The following is a 16,022-nucleotide window of genomic DNA, read 5'->3' as shown; positions in this document are numbered from 1 at the left end:
ATGTTTTCATATTATTACAAATGGACTTTTTTGAAAGGGGAATGTTGAGTTTTTGAAATTAGATTTATGGTGAGTTAGAGTCTTATTTCTGTTTTTGTGAGGCTTTTTTTAAAGCTTCTGTTAAAAAAATGTAAATATTGATGGAATGACAGAACACACACCCCCTCCCCGCGCCCAGAGCTTTAGGATTGCTGAGTGTTCCGGAGGATCCTCACATACCCACTGTTACTGCTCACTTTAGAAGTGAGGAAACTTGGTCCCAGAGTTCACTTTACAAAGTTTAAGTTGTTCACATTACTTTTAGCCTACCTCCAAATGCATCTCCAGGGAGGGCGCGATGGAATTGGGTGGAAAGCCTTTCTAAGCGGAGAACAGGATGAGCTTGACAGGAAGTGCTCACATGGGAGCCACTAGGAATCCTGAGAAGGATGAGTGGACGTACTCAGAGGAGTAGAGGCCGTTTGATTCTGCATTGGGCAATTGGAGCCATACCTGGTCATTTTCTGTGAGCTCCATGATTGCACTCCCTGAAGCCTGATCCAGGTAGCCTTTGCTGTACTCATCATACGTATACATTGTAGGCGTGCCGTTCTTATACAGGCCTACCCAAACGTGAGTCCCTTTCACATGCACGTGGTAGGAGAAATAGTATATGCCTGGGATCTTACAGGTAAAGATTCCAGATCTTGGGTCATAATGCTGCTGCCTATTGTACAGAATCTCATCAAATGGGATGGGGGCGCCTACTGCTGGGTAAGCTTTAGAGAGAATGACAGTAAAAGCAGACACGGGCATACCTGTTACCCCATGGTTAGCACTGACAAGCGGCATCCCAGAAAGCCTGGGCCTCTGGCCTGCCTTTATGAAGCCATCAGGCATGACTGCTTGGCCGGGGGGTCCTGGGGGACCCGGGGGACCTGGGATACCAGGTTCTCCACTGTGGCCTCTTGGACCAGGAGGGCCTGGAGGACCAGTTGGCCCATTGAGGCCCTTAGTTGCTATGCCAGCTGGGCCTGGAGCACCTGGGTTTCCAGGGTCACCCTTAGATCCAGGAACTCCTGGGACACCTGGTGGCCCAGTGGGGCCCCTGGTACCTGGTATTCCAGGTTCACCTCTTGGACCTGCCTCACCATTGTGTCCAGGCACTCCTTTAGCTCCTACAGGGCCAACAGGACCTCGAAGACCAGGGGCTCCTCCCACTCCAGGATCACCTTTTTGTCCTGGTAACCCTGGGTTACCCTTAGGACCATTGAGACCTGGCTCCCCAGGATACCCTGTTTTTCCATCTAACCCAGGTGGACCCCTTGCTCCTCTAGCCCCGGGGGGGCCTGCAGGCCCAACCAGACCTATCTCACCTTTAGCGCCTGGAATGCCATGGTTCCCTGGGATTCCTTTAGGTCCTTGGGGTCCCATATTCCCAGGGGATCCAGGCAGACCCGGTTCTCCAGGATGACCTGCTGGCCCTTGTTCCCCTTTGGCACCTGGAGCCCCAGGAAGACCAGCAGGTCCCCTTTGTCCCCTCAAACCTGGCAAGCCTTGTTTTCCAAAGCCAGGAGCTCCTGGAGGCCCAGCTATTCCTGGAGCCCCTGGGTGGCCTTTTTCTCCTGGGATACCTGGCTGACCAGGGGATCCAATGGCTCCTGGCTTCCCAATACCTTCTCGTCCTTGCTTCCCGGGAGGACCTTGGGGACCTGGTGGACCTGATGGTCCCGTTTCTCCTGGGAAACCCCGGTCACCTTTGATGCCCGGCTGTCCTGGAAAGCCGTTTTCACCTCTTCTTCCCACTCCAGGGGGGCCAGGGGGTCCTATGGGACCTTGAGGGCCTGGAAGACCCCTCTCACCTGGACGGCCAGGAGAGCCATATCCTGTTTCCCCTTTCCGCCCATTCATACCAGGGGCTCCTGGTGCACCCTTTTCTCCAGGAAAGCCCCTAGGTCCTGGGGCACCTGTAAGTCCCTGCTGTCCAGGTTTTCCTGGCACAGAAATTCCAGCTGGGCCAGGAATTCCAGGGGGCCCTGGAGGGCCCCGAGGTCCGGGTAAGCCAGCTGGGCCAATATCTCCTTTGTGTCCATATGGTCCTCTCTCCCCTGGTTTGCCTGGCGGGCCTGGCAGGCCTGGCTTCCCCATGGCTGATATTCCTGGTGGTCCTGGCAACCCTGGCTCTCCTTGGAGTCCAGGACTTCCATAGCCTGGCTTGCCTGGCGGTCCTGAGGGACCTGGGTGTCCTCGAGGTCCGGTTGGGCCTGGTGGACCAGGAATGCCTTGTTCTCCTCTTACTGGAATCCCTGTAAGACACACCATGCCACCTAGCGTCAGCAACATTAAACTAGGGATTCTCAAAGCACGATGAGGACAGAGTGTGGTAGTGCCCTGTGTTCCAGGTAACTTCCATTCACACAACAGTCCTGCGTGGGGCGGGGTGCTCTGGGGGGTGTATTTGTTCACCTATTGAACAGCTTAGATTTAGACTTGTTATTGTTCACCCTTGATATTTACTTGGGCTTTTGTTCTCCTTTATTGACTTACTACGGAGTCAAAGGAAGACAGGATTTTATACATAATGCATTAATGAGGCACATAGAATAGTTTCAAACTGATGATCAAAACGCAGGAAGTACTTAATCTTATAAAGCTGTGGATTCATTTAACCAAAGCACTGTCCCGGTGTGCTTAACCTAACTGTAGTACCCCTTATTGAGTGCCTGTGACAGAACACACTAACCACTGAGATGAGAAAAGCACAGAATGTGACGTAGAAGCCTCAGATGTAACATGCAATGCTTACTTTAAAATGCACCTCAGTGGTGGGAAGTAGCCTACAGTCTACTAGGCATTACCATATACTGTGATGATGATGATGCTTGTTTCTGTCTATTGGCTGTAGTCATTGTAAACACCACACAAACTGTTTATTTCTCATAGAAATCACATTTAACTAGTAACATTGACAGTAAAGTTGCAGGTGATTTTTAACATTTTCTCATACAATCTTTATTTAAACTATCTGATTTAGTAAGTTTTCAGAAACATTTAGATTATTTTTGTACTGTTGGAAAGCAGTACAAAGTACAAAGTCATGCTGATTTATCAGATGGGACAGTAGATAGCTCAAAACTGTAAAAATGATGTATAACTATGATCTGCTTATTTATTATATCTTATGGTGTATGCGTTTGTGTGTGTTTGTGTGTGTGTTCTAGACCTCAAAACCAGGTCCTTATAAATGCTACGTGAGCACTTTACCACTGAGCCGAACACTTAATAGACCTATCACTTTTAGCTAAACTCTTTTAATATGATAAACTCTTAAGACTTTAATGACTTAAAAAACGTCAAACTGAAGACTAAAGAATAGTTATTAACAATTCTAAATTATCTTTGATAATGCTTTTAAGAATATCATTTGCTTTAGCTGTTAGCTGTTGATATGCAAGAACATTATTCTTTTTAACTCTCTCCTATTAAGTTAAATAGCTGGCACTTAAGAGTAGTCAGACAACAATAGTTACTAAAATTCTCAAAGATGACTCCTGAGATTAATTTTCATGCTAAGTATGTGTAATATTGACACACTTAAAAGTGATCAGTAAATAAGGGATTTTTAATGGCTTGGAGTAAAATGGCATAGTTTTCAAATGCAGAATTTGCTTCAGCAACAAATTATAAGGATTATAGTTATACAAAAATAATTGTCATGTAATTGTGAAGATATTTTTGTTTGTTTGTTTGTTAAAACAAAGGGGAAACACATGTTACAGGAAAGGCTAGCACCACTAGCACGTGACAGGGTGAGCTGTAGCCTGAACTGTTGTTGCCTTGGGATCCTAAACCTCCTAGTTCAAGTAAGAATGGCTTCTGTGAGTGTTTGTGGGGAGAGCCATCAGCTTGTTGCTTGTCGTCTAGAAAAGTAAGACCGGGACAGCAGCCACCCTCAGGATTAGAAGCTACCTTCTCTTAAGGTTCTCACATGTCCAACTGTGCACATGGCCAGGTAGCTTCCCTACAATTGAATCAATCTCTCTCTCTCTCTCTCTCTCTCTCTCTCTCTCTCTCTCTCTCTCTCTCTCTCTCTCTCTCTGTGTGTGTGTGTGTGTGTGTGTGTGTGTGTGTATGTTAGCATGTGCTGAGCAGATTTCCCCAGGGATTGCATAGGAACTTTCTGGGTTCCCACTGTCACCTCAATGTGAGCATGTATGTTTGTTCAGGGCACTGGTGCCTGGCAGTGGAGAAGCAGTGCATGCAATTTCTGTTCATTATGAGAATGAGACCAAGGTAGATTTAATAGTTAAAATAGAGTTTTTTGGCTTTGTGTCTGTTAAGAAGATATTTCCATTTGTTCTGTAGGAACAGTAGGATGATAAGCACTATGTTTTGGGTGGGAAGACAGAAATACTTTTAACCTTCTAACAGTGGTGCACTTGGGTTTTATTTAACTCAACAGTTTTTGTGATACTAAATGTGTAAGGTACTAAAAAAGTCTAGATTTGGTCAGAGTGCTGAACCCATTGCTCCCTGTTGGCATTTCCACCCACACTCACTGCTCTAAGGTGGGTTAAATGTGTCTTCTATTCATTCCTTCTACCTTTCATCTTTCCTTCAGCTTATCTATATTATGAGGCAGTCAAGAGTATCTCCCATACTTTTTAAATATTAAGCTGCCTTTTGTGCAACACTAAATTTTCTTCTAAAAAAGGCATACTTAAACATTTGCTTTTTTTTTTTTTTCAAAATGCTTGTTTCCAAAACCCTGCCATTTGAAGCCTTCGCTCAATGCAGGACAAAGTGTATGGCCAAATTGAAAAATACTGTGGACAAGAAAATCTGAAGATGGTTTATTTTATATTATCAGTAGTTATCATGCATGGTGTTTTAGATGGAATTAGCAAAGATAAGGCATGATTGTTGCCCTCTTTGACAGTCTCTTGTTATTGCACCTATACTGTCTCCTTCATGACATCCTTTATAGTAACAAAGCCAGAAAGGTGAGCGATAAATTCCAGAGAAAGATAAAATGTCTCAAGCTATCCCTGAGAGAGAAGCGGGGGAAGCAACCATGCATGAATACAGCAATAGGTAGACATACACACTCTGCAAATGTAAACACATTTAAACTTCACAGCAGCCCTTGGAACTCTGAGCCCACACAGCTAGCTCTTAGCAGGTACGTTTGTGCATTGACCCTCTGCACTATATATGAATGTGTAAGTAATTATGAGAAGTGCTGCTTCCCTTGCCCTTCAGGTTTATTGAGGGGTGCTTTTATTTGATACCAGTTTTCTTTAATATCTAAAGACTAGGGTTTTTAAAGCAAATGTTTAAGTAATTAGATACATAAAATTTCTAGTCTATGCAATTGTTTTTAGTTTAAATTAACTTAATTTTATTGAATTAATAATCTAGAGTCTGGGTGATTAATTAATTGTATGAAACCATCATTTGAGAGGGAAAAAATGTGGCCCTATACATAAAAGTCTCTTATACCAGCTTCTCCAGGGTATTATGTTCCTATACTGACCTGTCATTTCCATGCATCATTCCGCTGTACTAGCTCAAGCCAATCAAACTTAAACGTAAAATAAGAACAGACTGGAAATTATTTTGTTAAGGGGCTCATTATTAACATTATTAAAAACGCCAGCTGTCTGGGAAATAGAGCAAAATGTACAGTTGAGCTTACCTTTACTCTTTATGGCATATGGGATGAAGTATTGTGTCTTGGGGCTAGCAAGTGGGCCCTTTATGCCTGTGGGCGTTTGGTACCGTTCAGCATAAAACATTCCATGAACCAGGGTCAAGAACATTAGCAGCAGAAAGGGTATTTGTGGTAGCATATTTTCAGATAGATTCTGAAAAACAGAAGAGAATAATTACACATAGCCCATCACTGATCTGTTTCATTTCTGCGATGTTCTACAGACTGATTATTTATGTAGTTATCTCATGGTTTTTTAAATGACTGGCCTTTTATACTTAGTATATATGCTATAAAATTATAGGAGGAAAGTTTTTGTTGCATGAATATATATGTCTTACTAGTGTTTGGAAACTGCCTTGAAATAATGCTCTAAAAATAAAATGACCCCCACCAAATAGCCTCATTACTAGATGACTATATTAAATAATCCAGAGTCTTTGACATGACTTGAAATAGCTAGAACTTTCAGGATAAATTGAAATTTACATTAAGGCAAGTTTGTACAGTCATTTTTGTTAAGAATGTCTTAAATAGATCAATACAAATGAACCTGTCTGGGTACCTTTTGGTAGAAAGCCAATTTTAAAAATCATGCACACATACACAAAGATATATAATGACTAAATGAAGCCTGTTTCCAAGCCTGCTGGCAGGAATGTCTCCCATTGACCCTCAGTTGAGGCTTACCTGGTGCTGGGAGATGTGTGGGGCAGCTTTCCTGGCTTCCTCTGCCCAGGAGCAGTGGATAATGCCTTCCCCACGACTGCCCTGAAGTATTTATACTGTTTTTTTCCCTTATTGCATGAAGTTACCCTGAGCCTAAGCTCCTCCTCTCAGGGGCAAGAAGCACTAATTATGGTGGGAAGTCCTAATGGGCAGTCGTACAAAATCAGGCTTTTTTCCTTGTTATTCTCATTGAAAAATAAACTCTTTGTCTCCATTATATATTAATAGCTTCGGCTGTGCAGGATTTTTTTTTTTCTGTTTTCCTTTTAGGAGTTCTGACTCCAATGTTGGTTCATGATGGAATGATGATTCGCCCTTTTTATTTTTAAAATACATTCTTGTGTTATTTGACTGAAAATATTTGGTAATATACAAAAATATGAGACATCTTTTGGGGTGAATATAGATTTAAATCATCATGTTAATCCTTCAGTTATTAGGGAAAAAAGTTTTGTAAAAATCACTTACCTAAGTGTTTGCTAATTTGGGAGACTTAAGCTCCAGGGGAAAGGGGGGGAATGTAGGTATATTCTTTTGCATATCAGGATTTTAGGGAAAGCTCTTAGAAGCTGGTGCATGAAAAAGATAGCATTAAATATTTCAGGTATAGTCATATTAAATATTTTAAAACTTTACAGCAAGTGCAAGACATCCTGGACTTATGATAGTTGGCTGTTCAGTATCCCTAGAGGATTTAAGTTCTTTACTTAACAGCTGCACAAAGATCAGCAAGTGGCCTTAGACTCTCCTCTAGTTTTCATTTTCCCATATAACTGAAAAGACTGTTAACCTAATAATCCTATTCTATGCTTACATAAGTTTGCTACATTCATTTCAAAGGGAAAAAAAGTCCTCAGGCTTTGCCTTTTAAAAATCCAGTTGACTAATGGTGCAATTTCCTACAGGGATCTCGAAGCGTCCCAATTAGGCTTTTTTCTCAAAGAAATAAACATGGTCTGCATCTGTGTAAGTGGTTGGTTTTCTCTTTCACAGCCTTACAGAACTACCATCAGTGTTTTAGGATCCTAGGAAATGCAGTAGCGAGGACCCGAGAGACCAAGTTCTGTATCCCTGTCAATGCCACCTTTCTGGATCTGAGTCGTATCAGCTGTGCAGGTGGCCGTGCTTGGAGCAAACTCAGTGCACAGTACAAATACATCTTTTTTTTTTTTTTTTTTTTGAATCAATTTAGAATTAGAGTAGAATATTGACTCTTGAATAGAGGACAAAAAAGTTTGTCTTTTTCATCTTCCTGTCCCTGTTACAGGTTTTTTCTTGTGTATGTTTGAACAGAGCCTTGTACAGCACTTTGTTGAAATATATATGCATAATTTATTCTTCCTTTCCCTTTTGTTTTTTTTTTTGTTGTTGTTTTTTGTTTTTTTGTTGTTGTTGTTGTTGTTTTGCTTTTTCGAGACAGGGTTTCTCTGTAAAGCCCCAGCTGTCCTGGAACTCACTATGTAGACCAGGCTGGCCTTGAACTCCGGCTGCCTCCCAAATGCTGGGATTAAAGGCATACGCCACCACACCCGGCCCTTTCCCTTCTTTTAAATGTTTTGCTGACTGCCATATTTAGCAATCTACATTACCATGATACTGGACAGATAGCTTAGCAGTTAAGAACTCTGGCTGCTCTTCCAGAAGACCTAGGTTTGACTCTCAGTGGGTCCATGGTGGCTCACAGCCAGTTCTCAGGGTTCTGACCCCTTTTTCTGACTGTTTTTGGCATTGTGTGCATGAGGCACACATACATGCACTCCAGAATGCACACTTACACATAAATAAATACTTTTAAAACTATATTATCACGTATGTTTCTATTTAATGTTCAGATACGTGTAATATACAGCTTTTTAAATAGTTTTTTATTAGATATTTTCTTCATTTATATTTAAGATGCTATCCCCTTTCCTAGTTTCCTTTCCGAAAATCCCCTATCCCCTTCCTCCTCCCCCTGCTCCCAAACCCACCCACTCCTGCTTCCTGGCCCTGGCATTCCCCTATACTGGGGCATAGAATCTTCGCAAGACCAAGGGCCTCTCCTCCCATTGATGACCAACTAGACCATCCTCTGCTACATATGTAGCTAGAGACATGAGTCCCACCATGTATTTTCTTTGAGTGGTGGTCTAGTCCCAGGGAGCTCTGGGGGGTACTGCTAGTTCATATTGTTGCTCCTCCTATAGGGTTGCAGACTCCTTCAGCTCCTTGGGTACTTTCTCTAGCTCCTTCATTGGGGACCCTGTGCTCCATCCAATAGATGACTGTGAACATCCACTTCTGTATTTGCCAAGCACTGGCATAGCCTCACAAGAGACAGCTATATCAGGGTCCTGTCAGCAAACTCTTGTTGGGATCTGCAATAGTGTCTGGGTTTGGTGGTTGTTTATGTGATGGATCCCCAGGTGGGGCAGTCTCTGGATGGTCCTTCCTTCAGTCTCAGTTCTGAACTTTGTCTTTGTAACTCCTTCCATGTGTATTTTGTTCCCCCTTCTAAGAAGGATGGAGGTATCCACACTTTGGTCTTCCTTCTTATTGAGTTTCATGTGTTTTGCAAATTGTATCTTGATTATTCCTAGTTTCTGGGCTACTATCCACTTATCAGTAAGTGCATTATGTTCATAGCAGCGATATTTATAATAGACAGAAGCTGGAAAGAACCCAGATGTCCCTCAACAGAGGAATGGATACAGAAAATGTGGTACATTTACATAATGGAGTACTACTCAGCTATTAAAAACAATGAATTTATGAAATTCTTAGACAAATGAATGGATCTGGAGGATATCATCCTGAGTGAGTTAACCCAATCACAAAAGAACACACATAATATACAGCTTTTTAAAAGAAGTTTTGCTTTTGCTTGTCAAGGTCTTAGTATATAACCCTCGCTACCTAGCTAGCCTGATGCTTCCATGTAGTCCAAGTGCCTCTCAACTCACAGCAGTCCTCCTGCCTCAGTCTCACAAATACTGAGACTACAGAAGTGTACCATCATACCTGGGTTTTTTTTTTGCGGAAAAAGCATTTTTTTTAATTAGGTATTTTCCTCAATTACATTTCCAATGCTATCCAAAAAATCCCCAATACACTCCCCCTCCAGTCCCCCACCCACCCACCCCCACCCCTTGGCCCTGGCATTCCCCTGTACTGGGGCATATAAAGTTGGCAAGTCCAATGGGCCTCTCTTTCCAGTGATGGCCGACTAGGCCATCTTTTGATACAAATGCAGCTAGAGTCAAGAGCTCTGGGGTACTGGTTAGTTCATAATAATGATCCACCTATGGGGTTGCAGTTCCCTTTAGCTCCTTGGGTACTTTCTCTAGCTCCTCCATTGGGGGCCCTGTGATCCATCCAATAGGTGACTGTGAGCATCCACTTCTGTGTTTGCTAGGCCCCGGCATTGTCACACAAGAGACAGCTATATCTGGGTCCTTTCAGCAAAATCTTGCTAGTGTATGCAATGGTGTCAGCGTTTGGAAGCTGATTATGGGATGGATCCCTGGATATGGCAGTCTTTAGATGGTCCATCCTTTCTTCACAGCTCCAAACTTTATCTCTGTAACTCTTTCCATGGGTGTTTTGTTCCCAATTCCAAGAAGGGGCACAGTGTCCACACTTTGGTCTTCGTTCTTCTTGAGTTTCATGGTTTTAAATATAACTTTTATATCAGTTTAGACTATAAGGAGAACCAGAGAGCTGATAGTCTAGTCTGTATTTTATCTTTTATAAATCATATTTTGAAAATCATTTTTTATAGCACTGTAAAGTGCACTGCATCTGAGAAACCACAGAAGGTGAGAGAAGCTGCCTTCTTTTACACCTGGCTCCTTGGAGACCATTCTGAAGCAGGAGGTAACATGGCTGCTCCTCAGTGCTAGAATGAAGGCTTTGTAGAAATACATCTTGAGTAATTCAGTATATAGCTACATCCACACCTGTGCCTACACTTGATACTGGTGCTGCTATCCAGTTAGGTGTTATTCCTGTGGATGCTCAGGGGACTAGTTCTCAGTTCTGTAGACTCAGCAGTGGGACCCAGTGCAGTTTCTCCAGCTATAACCACTCCTCCTATCTTCAGAACTTCCTCCTTAGAATTCCTACCCTTCTGGCTTTGCATCAACAGGACAGAACATTTGGACTAGGAGATTTCTAATTCACTCTGTTTTTTTTGTTTTTTTGAGATACCTTACTGCCCCATTCTCAGAGTTCATTTCATACTCTAGAGAAAAGGAAAAGTGAGGTCCCTGCTTAGGAGTTGTGTGCCTTCTTTGGAGGATATGATTAAATATATGTTCATATCTCAGTCAATATTCTCGAGCTTTGGGAAGCATGGTGTCTTACTGGCAGACTGGATATTCAGCCCTTTTGGCAAATAACTCCTTACTTCAGCATACAGGCTCTGTTTACCGTTTGCTTTGTTAGTCACCTACGAAGCACTGCCCTGTCCAAAACAGATTGTAGAATCAGAGTATTTGCTGGCCACACCCACACCTAATTGTGTGTATAAAACTATTTTTATTCTGGGTGTTTACTTGGAGCTGTTCAGACTGACTGGTCTGTGACTTTATGAAGGAGCTTATTCTACGTGAAACAGAAGGCCCATCCCTCTCAAGCCAGTAAGCCCAATGAGCTTTCAATATCAAATATGAATTGCTGGTTTTGCACATGTAGCAATTAGGTGCCATTACGTACCCTGGGTCATTCATTCATTCATTTCCCAAAGATTTCTTGAATTCCTCTTAAATTTTAGACACTGGGTAAACACCTTGTGAATAATGCACCTTCCTGTCCTTTCGGTGTTTGCACAGTGGTCCTCAGCCTCTGCCCACTGCTGCAGTCCTGCGGGATATGACACAGTTTGCTTAGTGTTTGGAGTTTATTAAGGTGCCAAAAGCCTAGCATTGGCCATAATAGACTCTGAGATGGAAAGTGTGGTCTGATAGTGTTTTCAATAATTTTCTAATATTAGCTACCTATTTTTTGTTATATTTGTGCTTATACTTCAAACTTTATTATAGAAAAATTTGAACTTATCTATAACCAGGAGATGGCTACAGTAAATACTTAGGTGCCCATCATCTAGTTTTAACTCACAGTCAGCCATAAATTCCTTCTACCTCCCCCAATCTCTCCAGATTTTGAAACAAATCATATGCATAGTGCCAGTACATCTATTCGTATCATAATAGATTACTATAGAAAACAATTTTTTTCTTTTTCTTTTTTTTTCTTTTTTTTTTTTCTTTTTTGGTTTTTCAAGACAACGTTTCTCCATGTAGCTCTGGCTGGCTGTCCTGGAACTTGCTGTGCAGATCAGACTGACCTCAAACTCACAGAGATCCACCTGCCTTTGCCTCCTGAGTACCAGGTTTAAAGGTATATAGCACAAATTCTTTTTTAAAAATTCCCTATTTACCTCTTAGGTACAATGCATACATGTAGAGACATTGATTGTGTGTGTGTGTGTGTGTGTGTGTGTGTGTGTATGTATATGTGTGTGTGCATGTGTGTGTGTGTATATATATACACACACACACACACACACACACACGCTCACATATATAAACAAGCAGAGATTGCATGCATGTGTATTATAGACATGTATAAATCACATAATCTCATATAATTTTAAGTGGCAATCAGGTAGTATTCATAAATTGCTACCAACTAATAGCTTGCTTAGCCCCATCTCTTCTTTCCCACTACCAGCAGTTCATTTGTTGAAATACTGAGTCATCTATCCTTGTGCACCTACCATAGTGCTGCCTTTGCTGGTTGGTCATTAGATCTAGAGTGTAGATGTGACACAGATTTGAGATATGTGCATTCACATACAAACAAAACACTCCTCTGTCAGGAACACTCAGCTAACTGGAAAGAGGGTGTGGTGTCTGTCGGGAGGCCTTCAGTTGCTGTTTGTCTCTGGGGTTATTATACTCGGATGATTGCCCTGGTTCATTATTTCATTACAGGTTGTAAAATGCTGGTCTGTGTGTAACTTTCTTCATTCTTCTTTTATTTAATCAGCTAAAATATTTGTATGAAAGGAAAAAAATGCCTGGGCCAACGTTTGGTTATCCTGGGATACAGTCTGTAAAGAGAGGAGAAAGAAAAATGGGCGTGCATTCAGCAGTGTGTACAGCAGCAGGTTTTCTTCTTAGCATCCTCCAGTGCTAAGGGCCTGGCCAGTGTCTGTGTGGATGCAAGCTTCATCATAAACTCGGGGATTTAAATGCATTTCATGCAATCATGACAGTTTTATTATTGCTCACGATTTTCCTGTCTTTGAACAATGAGAACATCCTCAAATAGGCTTCCGAATCCCTTTGGCATCATCTCAGTTCCCTTTCATACTCTTTCCCTTCCAACATTCTATGCTTTCCTTGACCCAGATCTGGAATAGGACAGTTCGTATAAAGTTGTCGTCTTATTGAGAAGTAGAAATTAGAAATAGAAGTTTGGGTACAGATGTCTGGGTGCTATAGATGCCCACTTTTCCTAGATTGGTCATTATTTTGTTATTTCCAGCTTTTTCAGTGAACAAAGCTAAAAGCTTCATACATGCACTGTCAGCTTAATATGAGCAATATCATAACTTTATAATACTTATGCCATTCACAATCAGGACCTCGGTATGTTTGTTGAATGAACTCAAGCGCGCATCTCTAACTCTTTAATCACACCGCATCTCTAACTCTTTAATCACACCCTGAGCACCCTAGCTCTTCTGCAGCCATGCAGTGATTCATTTGATTTATATCTGCAATACTGATAGCTTCCTCATAAGAGAGTGCCAGTACTCACACTGTGATACTGAAAACAGTTAAGCTGATAAACTGATTAATTTTTCAACTCTTTTTACATTTTCCAAAAGAACTGTAAAGCCAACTGACTATGTTAAAACTTCTCTTGCAGTAGTTCATTTAGAGCAAGCAGTCTGCCCTCTCAGTTCACTGTTAGGTTTGTTTTGGGTTAGCCCTGTTTTACCTTTCCTTTGAACTTTCCTACAATCTCTCCATTGCTTGTGGAATGCTGTGAAAATCCAGCATGAGGGCAGCAGTTCTGTGTTGGCTGACTCTAACGTCAGCCCCAACACTGCCAACCATCACCATTTTCTAGCAACCAAGGTAAAGACAGATGACGCACAGACCCCCTGACTTGTCTTTCAGGAGCCAGAATGAGCTCAGCTCAGGCACTTATTGCTAATTTCCCAGCCCAGATCTGTAAAACAAAGATTGCTATATCACATTCTAACCCCAGTGGCCAACCTAACCACTTAGTGTTTCTCACTTTGCTTTTGTAGGTAGCGCTCTCTCTCTCTCTCTCTCTCTCTCTGTGTGTGTGTGTGTGTGTGTGTGTGTGTGTGTGTGTGTGTGGTGGTGGTGTCTCACCCAAGTGTACATGCAGAGGCCAGAAGTACACATCAGGTGTCTTCTTCTGCTACTCCATCTTATTTTTTGAGCAAAGGTCTTCCACTGAGCCTGCAGCTCCCTGGTGATCAAGCCTAAATGACCTGCCTATGTCTGTCCAACCTCCCACCCCACCACCCCCACACACTCAGGCTCTAGAGTTTACAGACACGTCTCTTCCAATTGAATTTTTATAAGGGTGTGGGGGAACCCAAACTCAGGTCCTCAGGCTTGAGAGGCAGAAATTTTATCAGCTGAACCCTCTCCAGGCCCTTTCCAAAACAAATGTATCCTCTGGTAAACAATTCATTCCTTTATCCTCTCTTTCTTATACTTTATGCTTTTATGTAATTGTTTATCATGAAACCCATTACATACAGTGATGATCTTGACTCTTTTTACAGTTTTATAGTACTCCACTGTGTAGATGTACCAGTGTGCTTTTTACCATTGTCTAGCTTGTTATCTCTTGTCATTTACATTTTTCTTGTTAAAACAACTATTTCTACAGTGAACAAGTTTGTGTATGTAAATACGTTTTGTCTGGATATCTTTGGAAGAGACTCTTAAAATTTGGATTCATGTGTCAGAAAGTAAACACAGGTACACAGCCTTCTCAGACAGCATCAAGTTCCCCTCCATCAATAGTACACCATTATGCATATTCCCTCAAGTGCTATTTCTGCTTACTCAGGGCCTTACAAACCCAATGTGCTATTTATTATTGACTATTTGGGTTTTGAAGCACTTAGGGCTAAAAACTACAATTTGATCTATGTAGCTTTATACATCTCACAAGCAGAGCATATGGTTTGGGCCATGTCTCTGGGTCAGTTTCCCTGTGCTTAGAAATGGCAACACCTGTTCAGTGATGAGAGCTTACATGTTTTTGCTCCTCTGTAATGCATATTTAGGACGTTCCTTTGAAGTTCAGAGCTTTCTTTTAAGGCGTATAACATCTTGATTCCAAACATTATGATTCCCTTACAGACTATAAGCTGTGAAGGACGTGAGGAGTGAAGGTCATGGGGAACAGGTATTTCCCTTCACTAGGTGGAGAGACTAGCTTGCCTGTTTCTCTTGTATGGGTTTAGTGTCTGAAGGGAACAGTGTTGGTGACAGCCTGTGCCTCACTCCCTTACTCAACAGGATGCTGGTGTTCTGTTCCCTCTTACATCATCTTTTTTCCCAGTGGAAATGGTAGATGCACCCAGAAGTTCAGTTAGGGACCTGTGCGACCGACAGCTTTCACTGTCGCCAAGCTATGCCACATTCCTCTTTAAAAAAAAAAATGTGAAGGGACACTTGTTGGTGCTATGATGGAGTCAGAAGCTTGGAATGATCTATTTGTGTAAATAGTCCGATGTGGTTTTGTGGTTAGATAGCTGCTGAGGGCTTGGAAAGAGACACTCATACATAAAGACAGGTGTTTATGAAAACCTCCTGGAACTTCAGGTCAGGTCAAAAGGCACTGAGCATCATCTTAGAAGTTTGGACAAAGGCTTTATGTTTTATTTTATTTCCTGTTACACTTAAATAGCTCCGTTATTTGTGGTAAGCCCCTCATGGTTTTGTACCTGCCACTTAGTGACATCAGTTTCTTTCCATGGTGATTTGATTGAGTTAAAAATACAGAGCTTACTGGCCCCTCACCTCAAATCCTCAGGCTACCCAGTGGCTTCACAGCCACCCAGACTCTCCTCACACAGTGTCTACCAACTTGCATTGTTATAGGGTCATGGGGTGGCACTTAATAGACTCTCCGTGCCCTGTGTTTGTTATGCTTTAGAACCAATCTGTAGTCACAGACTATAGGGGACAAAATGCATGACTGGTAGGTCACAAAGTATCTGTTGGTTCCCTGATACCCCTAGGCTTTGCATGACAACACACCACCAAGAAATACTGCCTGGACACTCAGGTGTAATTCCTCAACTTACTCCTGAGTGCAAAGTCTTCTCAGAAATCTCTGCTTCATTAATGCTGGGACCTTCTCTGTTTGGCTATTGGCCAAACAACTTTGTTGCCTGGGTAACACACCTCTATTCCTGAATGTGAGCAACTGAAGGCCAGTGGTTCTTCACCTGTGAGTCTCAGACCCTCCTGCACATCAGATATTTACATGGTGATTCATGACAGTAACAAAATTGCACTCATGAAGTAGCAATGAAAATAATTTTATGCTTTTG

At 42.1% G+C, this 16,022-nt stretch overlaps 2 protein-coding genes across 6 annotated transcripts in view; one reads left to right on the top strand and one right to left on the bottom strand.

The window, feature by feature from the left end:
* The window catches only part of Nt5dc1 (5'-nucleotidase domain containing 1), a 110,762-nt gene that overhangs the window by 19,885 nt on the left and 74,855 nt on the right, over positions 1-16,022 (top strand). The gene's annotated exons all lie outside the window — the stretch shown is intronic.
* Positions 393-5,831, bottom strand: Col10a1 (collagen type X alpha 1 chain). The gene is made up of 2 exons (XM_029482886.2): positions 5,678-5,831; positions 393-2,285 (listed from the first exon to the last, which is right to left on the bottom strand). The coding sequence occupies exons 1-2, from the start codon at positions 5,829-5,831 to the stop codon at positions 397-399; spliced, it is 2,043 nt and encodes a 680-aa protein (XP_029338746.1). The 3' UTR covers positions 393-396.

Source organism: Mus caroli, unplaced genomic scaffold, assembly GCF_978045245.1.
Source record: "Mus caroli unplaced genomic scaffold, Mus_caroli_1 scaffold_9, whole genome shotgun sequence".
In the NCBI taxonomy this organism is placed as follows: Eukaryota; Metazoa; Chordata; class Mammalia; order Rodentia; family Muridae; genus Mus; species Mus caroli.
This window is presented reverse-complemented; position numbering and strand designations above follow the sequence as displayed.

Bases quoted from the DNA above. Each gene is read 5' to 3' on its own strand.
- Col10a1 (XM_029482886.2), bottom strand. From the start codon at position 5,831: ATGCTACCACAAATACCCTTTCTGCTGCTAATGTTCTTGACCCTGGTT. The intron at 2,286-5,677 runs GTAAGCTCAACT...TGTGTCTTACAG, and splicing joins ATATGCCATAAAGAGTAAAG to GGATTCCAGTAAGAGGAGAA.